Consider the following 14,368-nt stretch of genomic DNA (forward strand, 5'->3'; position numbering starts at 1 on the left):
AGGAGGGAGGGGACCCAAGAGGACTGCCACCGAACTTTCTAAGTTTAGGGGTTTTTAGGAGTTTGTTAGAGGAGCTGTTTTAATCTGATTAACCCTCGCTGAGCCTGTCATCCAGTCATGTTTTTATCACCTATCTATCACATGGGAAAGGGTGGAGGGCTCCTTCCAGGGTGGGGTAAAGTCCTTTTAAGGGTGGTTTCCTCTTAGGGTGGGGCCTCTCATCCCTGCCTGCCCGCCCACCTTCCAACTATCCCTCATCATCCACAAGGATGCGGTCCAAAATAGCATTTTATGGTCATCCTATCCCTGCAATATTCTTTGCTCTGTATCTGTTTTTCATGCTTTCCTAAATTTCATGACCTTGACAGGTTTGAGAAGGCCTGCTCAGGTGTTTTTTATCTCTAAAATTGAATTTGTCTGATGTTTTTCTCATGATTGGATTGTGTTTATAGCTGCTGTGACGAACACTTAGGAGGCTTAGAGATGCAAACTCATAGAGAAAGTGATTTGTTCTATTTAACTTGGCCGTTAGAAAAGCAGAGATGAAGAGCCATGGTCCCCACCATCCAGAGACTTTCAGTCGAGAGCGAATGGTGTGCAGGTCAAAATCCATGTATCACTTTGGACACCCCAAAAACTTAACTCTTAACAGACAGCTTTTGACTGGAAACCTTACCAATAACATAGTCGATTACATACTGACTCTATATATCCATATCTATATATATTTATATAGATATTTATATATTTTTAATGTATATATAAATATTTGTATTTATATATATAAATATATAATAGTCTTACAATAAAAGTAAGCTAGAGAAATATTAAGAAAATCGTAAGGAAGGGGCGCCTGGGTGGCACAGCAGTTAAGCGTCTGCCTTCGGCTCAGGGCGTGATCCCGGCGTTATGGGATCGAGCCCCACATCAGGCTCCTCCGCTATGAGCCTGCTTCTTCCTCTCCCACTCCCCCTGCTTGTGTTCCCTCTCTCGCTGGCTGTCTCTATCTCTGTCAAATAAATAAAATCTTAAAAAAAAAAAAAAGAGAGAAAGAAAATCGTAAGGAAAATACATTTGCAGTGCTTTGCTGTATTTATCCAAAAAAATCTCTGTGCAAGTAGACCCATGCACTTCATGTCTTTCAAGAGTGAACTTTAGTTTCTGATAGTATTGGCCCATAAATCTCTACGTGTTTCTGTTAAATTGCCCATTATTTTTTGTTACAAAACAGACAGGGAATTGGCTTAAGTAGAATATAATCATACGAAGTTTCTGCTAGGCAAATGTAGGAAGAGAGAACTGGGAATATCCAATAAGCAAGGAGATCAGAAGCGTAGAGCCCTCTGCCTCTCCAGCTCCACCCAGAACCTTCTCTTCTGAAGCTTGTCTAGGTCTGGCCCCACCCTGGGTTCTCCCCTCACTGAACAGATGAGAGCAGGTCAGAGGTTTGGTTCACTGCTCCTCCCACATCTCAATGGTAAGTGCTCCTGTTCGGCTGACACCCCAAATCAGATATATGGAAGCAAATAATAAGGGAACAGAAGGCAAGCTAAGGACGAAGCAGAAGCTGATACCCCACAGCCTCTCTGCCACCACACTCCTGGGTGGGATGTGTGTGACATTCCTCCGGGGAAACTCCCAACATTCTTCACGTTAACGCTTTGCTAGAGGGAAAAACAACCTTAGCTTGACAATAACAAGGTCTCCAGTATCCTGTCTTCTTTAGCATATGAAAATCCTTTTGGACACCTTCCTTTTTCCTGACCTCCGCCTGAGGCATTCCTCACAACCACTCTGCACAGCTCTTTCTTCCCATTGGTCTAGTCCCTCTGCTTTAATAAAATCACCTTTTTTGCACCAAAGACATCTCAAGAATTCTTTCTTGGCCGTCAGCTCTCGATCTCACCAACGTTCCAAAACTACAGCACAAAGATTGTACGTTTGGTGCCTTGCTTTCTGTCTTTCTCATTAAATTCTGTGCCTGAAAGGGGCCGGGACAGGCCCCACCAGAATGTGCCACTTTGGCAGGTGTATTATTTGGGCCTGAAGGCAATCAAGACCCTGTGGGCCCAGGAGAAACTTTTGCTCCTCCCTTAACTACATAGGGGAATCTAAATTGGGGGCCCTTTCCAAAACCAGGGTTATTACAGGAGGTAAATTTTGCTTGAGTGATTCATCTGTATGGCAGAGCAGACATCTGATTGCCAATGTCGAGGAGCAGGAATTCATGTCCTTTTCAAGGGTCCTTCTAGCTGGACTAAGAATGAAATTGACAGATTACCCAGAGAAAATCAAAGTTAATGGCATATGTACAAGGAATCTCCATAGACATGGAAATTTTAAAGGCAACATGAGGTATATATGTGACTCTGAACTGAGGAGAAGGGAGTAGGGATCTGAGAATTCAGAGGAAAGGAACGTCCTTCGCAGGGCACTAGGAAAAGCAGATGTTTGGTAGACATTTGCCCTACCATAGAGATGAGTCACTCAGAGAAAATTTATTTGTTAATAACATTTTTCTGGAAAATACCTTCAATTTAGATTCTTCTGTGTGGTTAAGTGAGGGACACACATTTCTCTTAAGACCATAGCGTCTCAAGTGTTCTCTGCTCAAAATAATCCTTACCCCAAAGTGGCGCCTTCCGGTGGGGAGTGGAGGCAGCTGTCCGGAACCTCTTCTCACCAAACACCTGCTCTTCTCCTTATTACCCTGTCAGCTGCATTTCTTTCTCTTGAAATCCCACACTCCCACTCCCTTCTCCTTGGTTCAGGATGACATACATACCTCCTTCTGCCTGCCTGACTTTGGAATTTCCATGTGTTTGTGTGTGCTCTTGAATTGTATTCTCTCCTGTTCATCTGTGTCATGTCAATTTGATTCTTAGCGCAGCTGGAACAACCTCATAAGGGTCAGGAATTCTTAGTGCCCAAAAAGGGGACCGGATATTCTTGCTCCGTGACAGCTTCAAGAGCCAACCCATTCAGCACCTGTTTTCCATTTCTAAACATCTAGTAGTCACTCAAGTTTTAAAAAGTGAATATACAGACATACGGTGAAGTGGCTGGAGGCCCTGTAGTGCCTTCAGCGGTTGTCATTTCGACCTTAGTCTGTACTTTGAAATTGCTTCGCTGCTTCTTGCTAGCTTATCTTTTAACTCAGGCAGGAGCCCAGTAGGCAAGGCATCCCAGGAAGGGAAAGAACACGACACCCTGAAACAACAGGGCCTGCCCTGAGCCGGCAAGACCCCACATGCCTGACGCCAGTGCAGTGACCGGCCTGACCTCTGCCACTGACCTGCATGTACCACCACCCTTGGTCCTGTGTTTTCTTTATTCAAACCTGAAGCACTTTCAGCAGTTTGGAGACAATCTTTGAGACACTAGTCCTCTGCCTTGTCTGCGGTCGCCTCCCTGGAGTAAATTCCCTCATGTTTTGCGACCACTCATCAGTCTGCTCTTGGCCAGGGCACAGGGAGGGGTCCCAGAGCACGTGGCTCCTGCGGTCCCAAACAGAGCAGGGTTGGCCACTCACTGTGACAAGGTCCGAGGCAGAGAGACACATGGCGGGGAGACGAGAGAGGAAGTTATTTCAGGGAGGCCCACACCGGGAAGACGGCCGAGCAGCGTCTCAAAGATGGTCTCCAGAGTGCTGGAAATACGTCCAGGGTTATATAAGGAAAATGGGGGGCAAAAGGGAGGGGGTGCCTGCAGGCAGGCAGCCAAGGTTAAATCTGTCTTTGTCTGGGAGTCCGTCAGGGGTGGGGTCTTTCTGGCTCAGGCAGTCCCAGTTGTTTGAGGGGGTAGTTTCCGTTCCCTTCAGGGGATGCTTTGCCCTCAGGGTCTTCCTCGGAGCCGAGAGACAAGCTGGAAAGAACCCAGCTCGAAAGTCCAAGGTCAAAATTGAGGCAGCCATGGTCATCTTTCTTCCCTTTGGATTTTGTCAGCCGTGAGGGGCAGAACTAGGTGTGGGACCAACTGAGCCAAGTGTTCTTGCCCCCTTGGGTCCTGGTGACAAAGTAATTACCACAGACAATGGAACAACCACATCCTTCACCTGCCACAGTTAAGATCTGTGTATGTGTGTGTGTGTGTGTGTGTGTGTGTGTGTGTGTGTATGCATGCGTGTGGTGAGAACACTTAAGATAGCCTCTTCTAGCAAACCGGAGGTGTACAATACACTCGTATTAACTACAGTCACCGTGCTGTAATCAAACATTCGACGTTCATGGATCCTGCATAATGAACCTTTTTACTATTTGACCAACATCAACATTCCCCTCATCCTCAGCCCCTGAGGGAACAAACATGCTAATCTTTTATACTTCTGCCTTTTTTTAGATTCTGCATATATGTGATTTCATACAGTATCTATTTTTCTGTGTGTGGCTTATTTAACTTAACCAAATGTCCTCTAGGATTATTCTGTTGCTGCAGGTGGAAGGATTTCCTTCTTTTTGGAGGCTGATACATGGACCAAGAATAAATTAGATGAGGTGCCTTTACCAGGAAGAGAGCTAATACCATAGATGAAATTTTTATTTTATTTTTTTGGACTTTATTTATTTGAGAGAGAGAGAGCAGGAGTGGAGTTAGGGGCAGAGAGAGAGGAAGAGGGAGAAGTAGACTCCCTGCTGACCAGAGGGTGGGATGTGGGGCTCAATCCCAGGACCCTGAGACCATGACCCCAGCTCTAGGCAGATGCCTAAACGACTGGGCCACCCAGGTGCCCGTCCCCCCCGCCTTCCCCAGAGATGAACCTTGTGTAAGGAGCTGCCTGCCTTGTGTGGAAAACATTTGTTTGACAAACATTTGCTCTTTCCTTTTTCCTGGTAAGGTACTTCCCCCTTTCTGCAATTCTAAATCCCTAGCCCCTTCTCCTCGAGTCACAAGGGCATGTAAGCATCAATCGCTTTTCTTTCAATCGCCTGTCTTTGAGTCTCATATTGTTGCAGGGTTCTTGTCTCAGGGAGTCAAGGAATGAATCTCATGGACTCAAGAGGGTGAAGTGAAAGCTGATTAAGGGAAGGTGAGAACAGAAAGAGAAAGCTCTGTAGAGTGAGACGGGTCCTGAATGGGTTGCCACTGAAGGCTTTTATGGGTTGGTCTTTTATTGAAAACTGGCCAGGGAACTGAAATCTTTTTAAAGTCTCTACTGCTGATAGCACCGTGATTACTTCTCTTTTGAATATATCATCTCTGACGTTTAAGACCAATGAGATGGTCTGGTTATGTTCCCTTATCACTGGTTTCTTTCACCTCAGTATCTCTCCACATCTGGGATTTCTGTGAGCCTGGTCATGTAGCCCCCTACCTATCTCTTCCTACCTCGCCCCACCTGTCCCTTACTCAGTATCTTTGAGGTTCCCATATTAAGAAATTTCTTTTTTCTGTTGTGAACCTGTCTTGTGCCTAATTACTAGAAGGACAAAGAATTGTGGGGCGCCTGGGTGGCTCAGTCGGTTAAGCATCTGCCTTTGGCTCAGGTCATGATCTCAGGGTCCTGGGATCAAGCCTCGCATTGGGCTCCCTGCTCTGTGGGGAGTCTGCTTGGCCCTCTCCCTCTGCCACTCCCCCTGCTTGTGTTCTCTCTCTCTCTCTCAAATAAATAAACAAAATCTTCAAAAAAAAGGACAGAAAGTTGAGAACAGATGAAGAAAAATGTTTTCCTCTCCTACATATTCATTATGTTGGCAAAAAATGACCTCCTGCTTCAAAGCAAAAACAGAATGCCAAGGCAGAGTTTGGAATAAAGAGGAACAGTACCTTCCTTGCTCTGAGAGGCAAAGGAGGCCACAGCAGGTCAGGGCCTTCAGAACTGCAGGCCCACCTGGAGGACGGGTCAGGGGGTTTGGTAGGGAAATACAGTGACGGGGGAAACAAAGGCAGAAATTATTAAATTTCCTTACTACTTGCAGCCCACTGACAAGTCTTTGAGGCGGGCAGAGTGACATTCCTCTAGGGACTCAACTGCCTGGATGTTAACACTTCATTAAGGGCAAAAAGGCCATCTTAGCCCGGCCCCCAGGATCCTGTAAGTCTACTTTAACTTATAAAAATTCCTTTGGAAACTTCTTTATCTCTAAAGCTGTTGGCAATCATCCCCCAAGTCGATGTCCCACCAATAAACGTCTGAAGGGTCTCATTGCGTAAGCGACATGTGGGGCTGGGAAGGGAGAGCTAGGTAGGGGGCTCCATAATCACGCTCACAGAGATTCCAGAAATGCTCAGGCACAAGGAAACCAGGGATAAGGAAATAAACCAGCCCACCCTGTCTTGGGTATCAGAGGTGGGCTCCTTTTATGGCTGTCACATTGTGACCGACAAGGAATAACCAGACCCTAAAGAAGTAAGCCGTGAAAGATGTTATCAGCAGTCCTCACTCAAACCGAGACTTCATAAGAATGTTAAGGCCACAAGCTCCCTGGTCAGGTCTAAATAAAAGACTGTCAGTCAAGGCCCACATTGGCAACCCTATCCGGACCCTCTCACTCTTGAGAGCTTTTTCTCTATCCTTGCTTAATAAAACTCTATCACTTTATGCTCACTCTCCTTTGTCCTGGGGATTTATTCCTTGACTCCCTGAGAAAGAAGCTCGCACTCCAGCTTCAACAGGATCTAGCTGGTCTCGACAGGAGCTGTGTGTGTGCTACCAGCCTTGTTTATCCCGTTTTCAGTGTGGTACCAGATTCCTTAAAAAGAAATAAAAAAAGGCTAAGGAGGGGAGTTTTCCCAAAAGAGAAAAAAGGTTACTTAAAAGGTTACTTGGTTTAATATCATGCCTCACGGGTGTTTTAATGCAGCCATTTTTGATTTTGTTCAAATTGATGCTTTTAAGTGGTTTCAGTTTCAGTCACCAGGAGAACCGTAGTAAGACTACCTCGTATTTTACAGTGAGAAACCACTGAATATTTTCTAGAATGGCTAAATTTCAGTGAAAGTACTGAGGAATTAGAATTTTTTTTTTTTTTTAAGATTTTATTTATTTGACAGAGAGAGAGAGACAGCCAGCGAGAGAGGGAACACAAGCAGGGGGAGTGGCAGAGGAAGAAGCAGGCTCATAGCGGAGGAGCCTGATGTGGGGCTCGATCCCATAACGCCGGGATCACGCCCTGAGCTGAAGGCAGATGCTTAACGACTGAGCCACCCAGGCGCCCCGAGGAATTAGAATTCTCATTTACACTCCTGATGTGGGAAACAAAGGCAAAAGGAAAAAATTAAATTTCCTTACTGCCAACAGCCCATTGACAAGTCCTTGAAACAGGAAGAGTGATCTTCCTCTGGGAGCTCAGCTGCCTTGATCTTAATACTTTGCTGAGGGCAAAAGACAATCTAACGATAACATCCCAACCTCCCAGGATCCTGTGAGTCTATGTTAACACATAAAAATTCCTTTGGAAACTTCCTTTACCTCTATCTTCCGAGATGTATTATTAACAATTATCCCCCAAGCATATGGCCCCCTGATATACATCCGAAGTGTCTAATGATTGAGAGTTTACTGTGGTAATAAATGAACTTTGCCCCAAAATAGCTAGCCCTGGCAACATCATGGAAGCCTTGTTCCCAAAATACTTGGGAGCTTGTGCAGTCCTTCTTCCCCTCCCAACTTGAACGTATGTACTCAGTCACCCGTTGCACCCCCAGTGCAGCTTTGTCTCCCCATGAGTCCTGTCCCCATGCTTTAATAAGCACCACCTTTTTGTACCATAGATGTCTCAAGAATTCTTTCTTGGCCATTGGCTCCAAACCCCGACATTCTACATCAATGGGAATTTGAAAAGTACATTCAATTTGGAAAATTATTTGGCGGTGACTTATGAGAATAAGCATTCCTACTGAAGGGGAACATTTTGTCACCACAAAATACCTCTCTCTGGCCAAGGCTTATTTTAAAGAAACAAGGGAAAAGTTCTGAAACCCAGTACAAGTTGCCTTTTGCAAGACACATTTGCATTTATTAAGGGAAAGCTCTCTTCGTAAGGGTGTCTCCCTCTGTGTAGCAGAAAGAGGGAGAAAGTGTAAATCTCCAGAAACTGTGGTCAATGGAGAAGGCATGAATTTAAATCAGAGTAACAATCATAGCTTTGGTTACTGTTTTATCCCTGGTCACCTCCCCAAATGCTTCCCAATAGGATCCTATGTGGAATTTCAAAAAGGATTGTATCCAGAGCAGCCCCCCCCCCCCCCCCCCCCGCCAAAGTTTGTCAGTCGGTGAGGGGGGAAACAACAGTGATGTTTTCATAAATGCTCCAGGCGATTCTAGATGAAGCCAGGGTTAAGCAGGCTTAACCATGACTAGAAGACAGCTGAGTGCAGGCTTGGCTCAAGGAGAGGTAACACGGGCCCTGCCACGGGAATCTGGAAGCATCAGGTCCATGCAGCATACTTTTCTTATGTGGTAGCAGAATTTGTGTGAGTCTGTGGGAGGGGAGGCCCCCTGAAAGCAGAGAAGGAAAAGTCAGGGATTGGTAGGAGATCAGAGTTTCTGAATAGCTCCAAGACACAAATGACTAGGATGTTGGGCGTTTTCTGTATTTCAAAGTCCTACCTGTAGGCAAGCTGTTTACCTGTGAAGAGGCTCTGTTGGGGGCATTAAAGGCGTTTTCTCCTGCTGCAGCTGTGATTTCTCCTGGAATCCTTCTGAGCAAGAAGTCCAGAGGACGAGGTGAAAGAAGAAATGGCCAGTTCTCGGGTAAGCCTGGCGTCCGAGTTCTGAGGCCCTGTCGTCTTTTTCTCGTGAAATTCCTTACATTTAGAAATTGTTAATATTGATTTTTTTTTCTAGTTCTGATGTTTCTGCTCTATGTTGACGCCCAATTTTTAAACCTTTTCAGACATGATACTCAAATTGGTCTTTAGAACCCTTCTCCCCTATGAGCCAGAGCCTTCTATCCCTTCTCTCCAACCGGGCTTAGAGTAGGCCATCAACAGTTGTCACTTTGAATGAAAGACCTGCCTGCCAGTATTGCAAATAGTCCCTTGGTGACAGATCCTTGGGAAGGTGTTGAGTTAAAGATTCCTATTGCTGAAGGGGTCTGGTCCTGGGATATCAGTGATGGAAAATGGTCTTATTTAGGCCCCATCTGGAAGCCTTATCAGCTCTGTGTAGACCGGGAGTAAGAAAATGCACAGATAAACAGTGGATATGAAAAGATATGATATCCAGAATCACTTGGAATATTCTCTGAAAATCAAAGGGGTGGGGGGTTCATGTTCCTTAGAATGTGTCTAAAATACACTAAGTAGTACCGGACGAGGAAAGCGTACGTGATTGAAGTTTGTATACATCGACCGTATTCTCATAATCTAATTGACATTCTGATTTACTGTTTAGGCCACAAGGATGTGGTTCCTAAATGGTGTGTCTCTTGATCAGATGGGGGCCCCCAAATTAGGGCACTGGTTAGGTGGAAGCTGGTGGCAGGGGAAGTGAGAGAACGCACTCCAGGCAGAACAGAGGCGCTAGAAGTTCATTGACTGCACAGCGAGGGAGCGGCGGACAGGACTGCAGAGGGCCTGTCTGCAAGGAGGCTGCGGCTGTTACTAAAGGGGGAAGATATGGGGAGATGGAATCTTCCCCTTTTGGGGAACTGAACCTGGTTGTAAGTAGCCCATTGGTTCGTTACGGCCTACAGATCATTGGGGGTGGGTCACCTGATGGGCCTTTCGTGTTCAGCCAGGGGGTCACTGCCCCTTTCAGCGTTCCGTTGCTCAAGCCTGTTTGCCTAAAAGCAGCCTCTACGAAGAACAGACTGTTTCAGGGTTCTTGTCTGGTGGCGAGATGGAAGAATGGATCTCAGGGACACAAGAGGGTAAAGTGATTATCAAGTGAAGAGGAGAACAGAGGGAAGCAGCATCATCCACAAAGTGATTTATAAGCGTCATGTCATTGACAATGGCTCTTGAGTTCATCACCGTGACAGTTTTCTGCTCTGTCACTTCTCACGTGTATATAACTACTTCCTAAACATAGGGATGGGTGCATGGAATGGGAAAAGATTAGGTCGGTTTTGCGTGGATAACTTTTTGTTTCCGTCGTTCTTGTCACCTGCTGTGAACATTGGTTTAGAGTCCTCTCTGTATATTGACCTGCGTGTCCTTTTCTATTGACTCTAGAACCCATAACCTGGGTTACGACCGGATGCCTTGAATGTACTGGATGTTCTGGATGTTTGACAAAATAGTCACAAAAAATAGAAGAATAATGGGTTTACTCTCTTCGATTATTATTTTTTTATTAATTTATGAAAAAATTAGAGTAAACCCATTTACTCTCTTCGACTATTATTTTTTTATTAATTTATGAAAAACTATTATATCTCCTAACTGTGAAATGCTCAGAAAGGTTCGTTGCCTTTCTTGCTATTCTAGAACCTAGAACCAATTCCTGTAAAACCCATTCAGTTCCAAGTCCTCCAAGAATTCTTCCTTTCTGAGCTCTACCTCTTTGTTATTCATAAATGCGTTCCTTCCCATTGGCTAAAGCCTTGTTAGAAATGCCAGAATTCTTGAACAGAAACTGCATTTTCATGAGATCTCCAATGCACTATTGTGAAATTCTAATCACATTAGAATTTGATGAGTATGTTTGTAACCCACCAACACTTCCACGTAAGAAATAGACACAACTTATACTGTATGTTATAAACACAGAACTCAATAATGTGAATGCCTGTGTTGATGCCTTCAGTTTACAAATTCTCTTGGAGAAACACACAGTATTTATACTGGTTTTGTGTATCATCTGCCATCCTTTACCTCGAAGTTAAACAGTACCTGAGAGCATATTACTGTGTTAAAAATTATCTTAACTGCAGGGGCGCCTGGGTGGCACAGCGGTTAAGCGTCTGCCTTCGGCTCAGGGCGTGATCCCGGCGTTATGGGATCGAGCCCCACGTCAGGCTCCTCCACTGGGAGCCTGCTTCTTCCTCTCCCACTCCCCCTGCTTGTGTTCCCTCTCTCGCTGGCTGTCTCTCTCTCTTTCAAATAAATAAATAAAATCTTTAAAAAAAAAAAAAACAAGAAAAAATTAACTGCAGACAGCAGGAAACTCACCTAAGGTGAGCCAGTTCTCCTCGTTTAACTCCGTTACTATGAGTTCACTCCTTGGTGAGTCACAGCAACTATACCAGGTGGTCTTGTCACACAAGGGAAACTTGATTTGTAGGAAATAAAATTACAGGGGATAACTTCCAAAACAGAGACTCACAGAGCAAGGGGAAATGATTTCCTTTTATTTCGGGTTAGGGTGGATCTTTAGAAAAGTGGAGCCTGTCACCTCATGTAGAGCTCGGCATAAAGTTGCACACGGACCTTAACAAAATGCTTCGTACATTCGGTAACTGAGGTTTGTGCTGCTCCGTGGGTGGAGAATATTAGCCTTATATTGAGGTAAAGGTAACTAGATCACTCCATGGGTTACATCTGGGTCCCTCTGCCTCAAACTGGGCTAGCCCAAGCACTTCCGCTGGACGGTCATTACGTTTCATTGGATAGTTTCTGTTTTCCCGCAGGAGACTCCGCCCACGGGGTGTTCTGGCTGAAGTAAAGGATAAGGTGGACAGAAGAACTGAAGTAAAATGTGGGATCTAGTTTGGGGGGTACAGTCGGGTGAGCAGTGAAGGTCAGATGTTGGGGTCTAGCTGGTGACACTAACTCCCTCTTGATCTTAGGGACCACTGTGAACTCTGTCGATGGCCACTTGGTGACGGTGGTATGTCTTGCAGGGACTGCTGACATTCGGGGACGTGGCCATAGAATTCTCCCAGGAGGAGTGGGAATGCCTGAGCCACACGCAGCGGGAACTGTACAGGGACGTGATTCTGGAGAACTACGGACACCTCCTGTTCTTGGGTGAGGATGACTCCTTCCAGATTTCCCAACCACTCTCGGGGTTTCATTCTTCTTTTGAAGACTGTCTCTTGGAAGATTCCCCTGGGAATGCCTGGAATTCAGATCCAGGCAGAAAGGGAAATAAGTAGGGGTTTGTAGATGGAGACAAAAATCTGCCTGATGTTTATTTTCAGCTTTAGCTTCCGCTTCCTTAGGGTAACATCATTTCTGTCGATTAGTGGTAGTTCTGAACCTGGTGTGGCGTGGAGCGGTACTGCCTGCATTTAACTCCAAGTTTTACGCCGCCTTATTGTCTCGGTAGAACTTGGAAGTGCAAGTTAGGAAGTGAGTGTTTGAAACTCCTGCATGTTCTCTAGGGGCCGTTGGTGAACAGTGCTGGGGAAATCATCTTCTAGAATTCTACAATGTTCTCTCTTCCCTACTGAGCCCAGTAGTGGCTTGCAAGAATCCACAGCCATACTTATTTTCCCTTTCTCTATGAAACAGGTGTCATTGTGTCCAAGCCTGATTTGGTCTCCCTTTTGGAGCAGAGGAAGGAACCGTGGGGTGAGAAGAGGAACAAGACAGTACTCTTTGATCCAGGTAGGTGGGAATGAATGAAGTCGATGACAAAGGGACGTCCAAGTCTGAAGGAGGAGGAAGATAGACCTTAAAATGGGGTTCCAGTAGCTCTGCTGGGATGAAAATCGGTTGGAAACGCCCAGGTGTATTTCTTCATCTCTCACAGAGGGACATCTGTTCGCCAACATTGTCATGGTTTCATATTCTCGTATAAGAGTGATAGAAATCATGGTGGAGTAAGTCTTCAGGGAATCATTATTTACGGTGAAGTAAGATAGAGAGCTGTGCCTGGCGGCTTAGTCAGTTATGCATCCGTCTCTCCATTTCGCTCAGGTCATGATCTTAGGGTCTTGGGAAGGAGCCCCACGTTGGGCTCAATGCTCAGCAGAGGCTGCTAGGAATTCTGTCTCTCCCTCTCCCTCTGGCCCTCCTCTGCTATGCTCTCACACGCTCTTTCTCTAAAGAAATGGATAAAGCTTCTAAAAAAATATAATGAAAATAAAGTAAGATAGAGAAACATTTTGATTTTTAAATAGATCTGCCAGGGGGCTCCCGGTGGCTCAGTCAGTTACGCGTTGACTCTTGGTGTCAGCTCTGGTGTTGATCTCAGTGTCAGGAAGTGGAGTGTGATGGGGGTTCCCTCTCCCTCTGCCGTGCCCCGCCCCTGCTCAGTCACACTCGCTTGCTCTCAATTTTTTTTTTTCTCTCTCAAATTAGTAAAAAATCTTTAAAAAATCAATAGATTGGCCAGATGCTGATTAAGGAGAATACACTGGCAATTCATTAAAATCTGGATGTATTTTCATAGTAGCAATTAATAGAAGTTAAGAACATTAGCTATGCCATTGAAATGGAGAGATTTGCTGAAGAAAGCATAGCAAACTTTTCTGTAAAGGGCGTAAAATTAGTGTAAATCCACTTTTACTCAATAATTAACTTCAGTTTGAAAAGCATGAAAAGCACAACTCACAGATCATTATCTCAGAGGAACAAGAATGGTTCTTGAATGCTAGTAATAGGTATTTTGAACAAGAATCATACATTGATATTGCAGTGGTTTCTTTATTTTTTTATTTTTTATTTTTTTAAAAAGATTTTATTTATTTATTTGACAGAGAGAGAGAGAGAGCCAGAGAGAGAGGGAACACAAGCAGGGGGAGTGGGAGAGGAAGAAGCAGGCTCGCAGTGGAGGAGCCTGATGTGGGGCTCGATCCCATAACACCACGATCATACTCTGAGCCGAAGGCAGACGCTTAAGGACTGAGCCACCCAGGCACCCCTGCAGTGGTTTCTTTAGAGTGCATTTGAAATTGATATGTTTTAATTAGTAACACTGAATGGATTTTAATGTGTTAACACTTATCGGGAAAGAAGTGTTACCCTACACAAACCGTAGCCTGCCCCAAATACATCAACATTGTACGTAAAGAGACAGAAGCACAAAGTACACTTGGCCCTTGAACTACATGGGTTTGCACTGTGTGGGTCTTCTTACAGTGAGATTTAATTATAGTACAGTTCTGTAAATGTATTTTCTCTTCCTTCTGATTTTCCTAACATTTTCTTTTCTTGAGCTTCCTTTATTATAGGAATATCATATATAACCTATAAAATATATGAATTGACTGGGTACTTTTTTATGAGAGAGAATAAGAAGGGGGAGCAAGAGAGGGAGAAGCAGGCTTCCCACTGAGCAGGGGGCCCGATGTGGGGCTCGATCCCAGGACCCTGAGATCATGACCTGAGCCGAAGGTAGGTGGTTTACCGACTGAGCCCCCCAGGTTCCCTAACTGACTGTTTTTGGTAAGGTTTCTTGTCAACGGTAGGCTCTTGAAATTAAATATTAGGGAGTCAACCTTATACATGGATTTCTCCTGCATGGGGCTGGGTACTTTGAACCCCTGTGTTTTTTTTGTTTTTTTGTTTTTTTATAAAGATTTTATTTACTTATTTC

At 44.9% G+C, this 14,368-nt stretch overlaps 2 protein-coding genes across 4 annotated transcripts in view; one reads left to right on the forward strand and one right to left on the reverse strand.

The window, feature by feature from the left end:
* LOC103657337 (zinc finger protein 91-like) overlaps positions 1-14,368 on the reverse strand; it is a 686,132-nt gene that overhangs the window by 307,890 nt on the left and 363,874 nt on the right. The window lies entirely within an intron of this gene.
* The window catches only part of LOC103672925 (zinc finger protein 160-like), a 100,893-nt gene that overhangs the window by 33,111 nt on the left and 53,414 nt on the right, over positions 1-14,368 (forward strand). For all 3 annotated transcript variants that reach the window (XM_040632916.1, XM_040632915.1, XM_040632914.1), the window contains exons 2-4: positions 8,618-8,692; positions 11,727-11,853; positions 12,340-12,435. In XM_040632916.1, the coding sequence (XP_040488850.1) occupies positions 8,678-8,692; positions 11,727-11,853; positions 12,340-12,435 (238 nt within the window). In that variant the 5' untranslated portion in view covers positions 8,618-8,677. The remainder of the gene's footprint in view (positions 1-8,617; positions 8,693-11,726; positions 11,854-12,339; positions 12,436-14,368) is intronic.

Source organism: Ursus maritimus, unplaced genomic scaffold (assembly GCF_017311325.1).
Source record: "Ursus maritimus isolate PB19 unplaced genomic scaffold, ASM1731132v1 scaffold_19, whole genome shotgun sequence".
NCBI classification, from domain to species: Eukaryota; Metazoa; Chordata; class Mammalia; order Carnivora; family Ursidae; genus Ursus; species Ursus maritimus.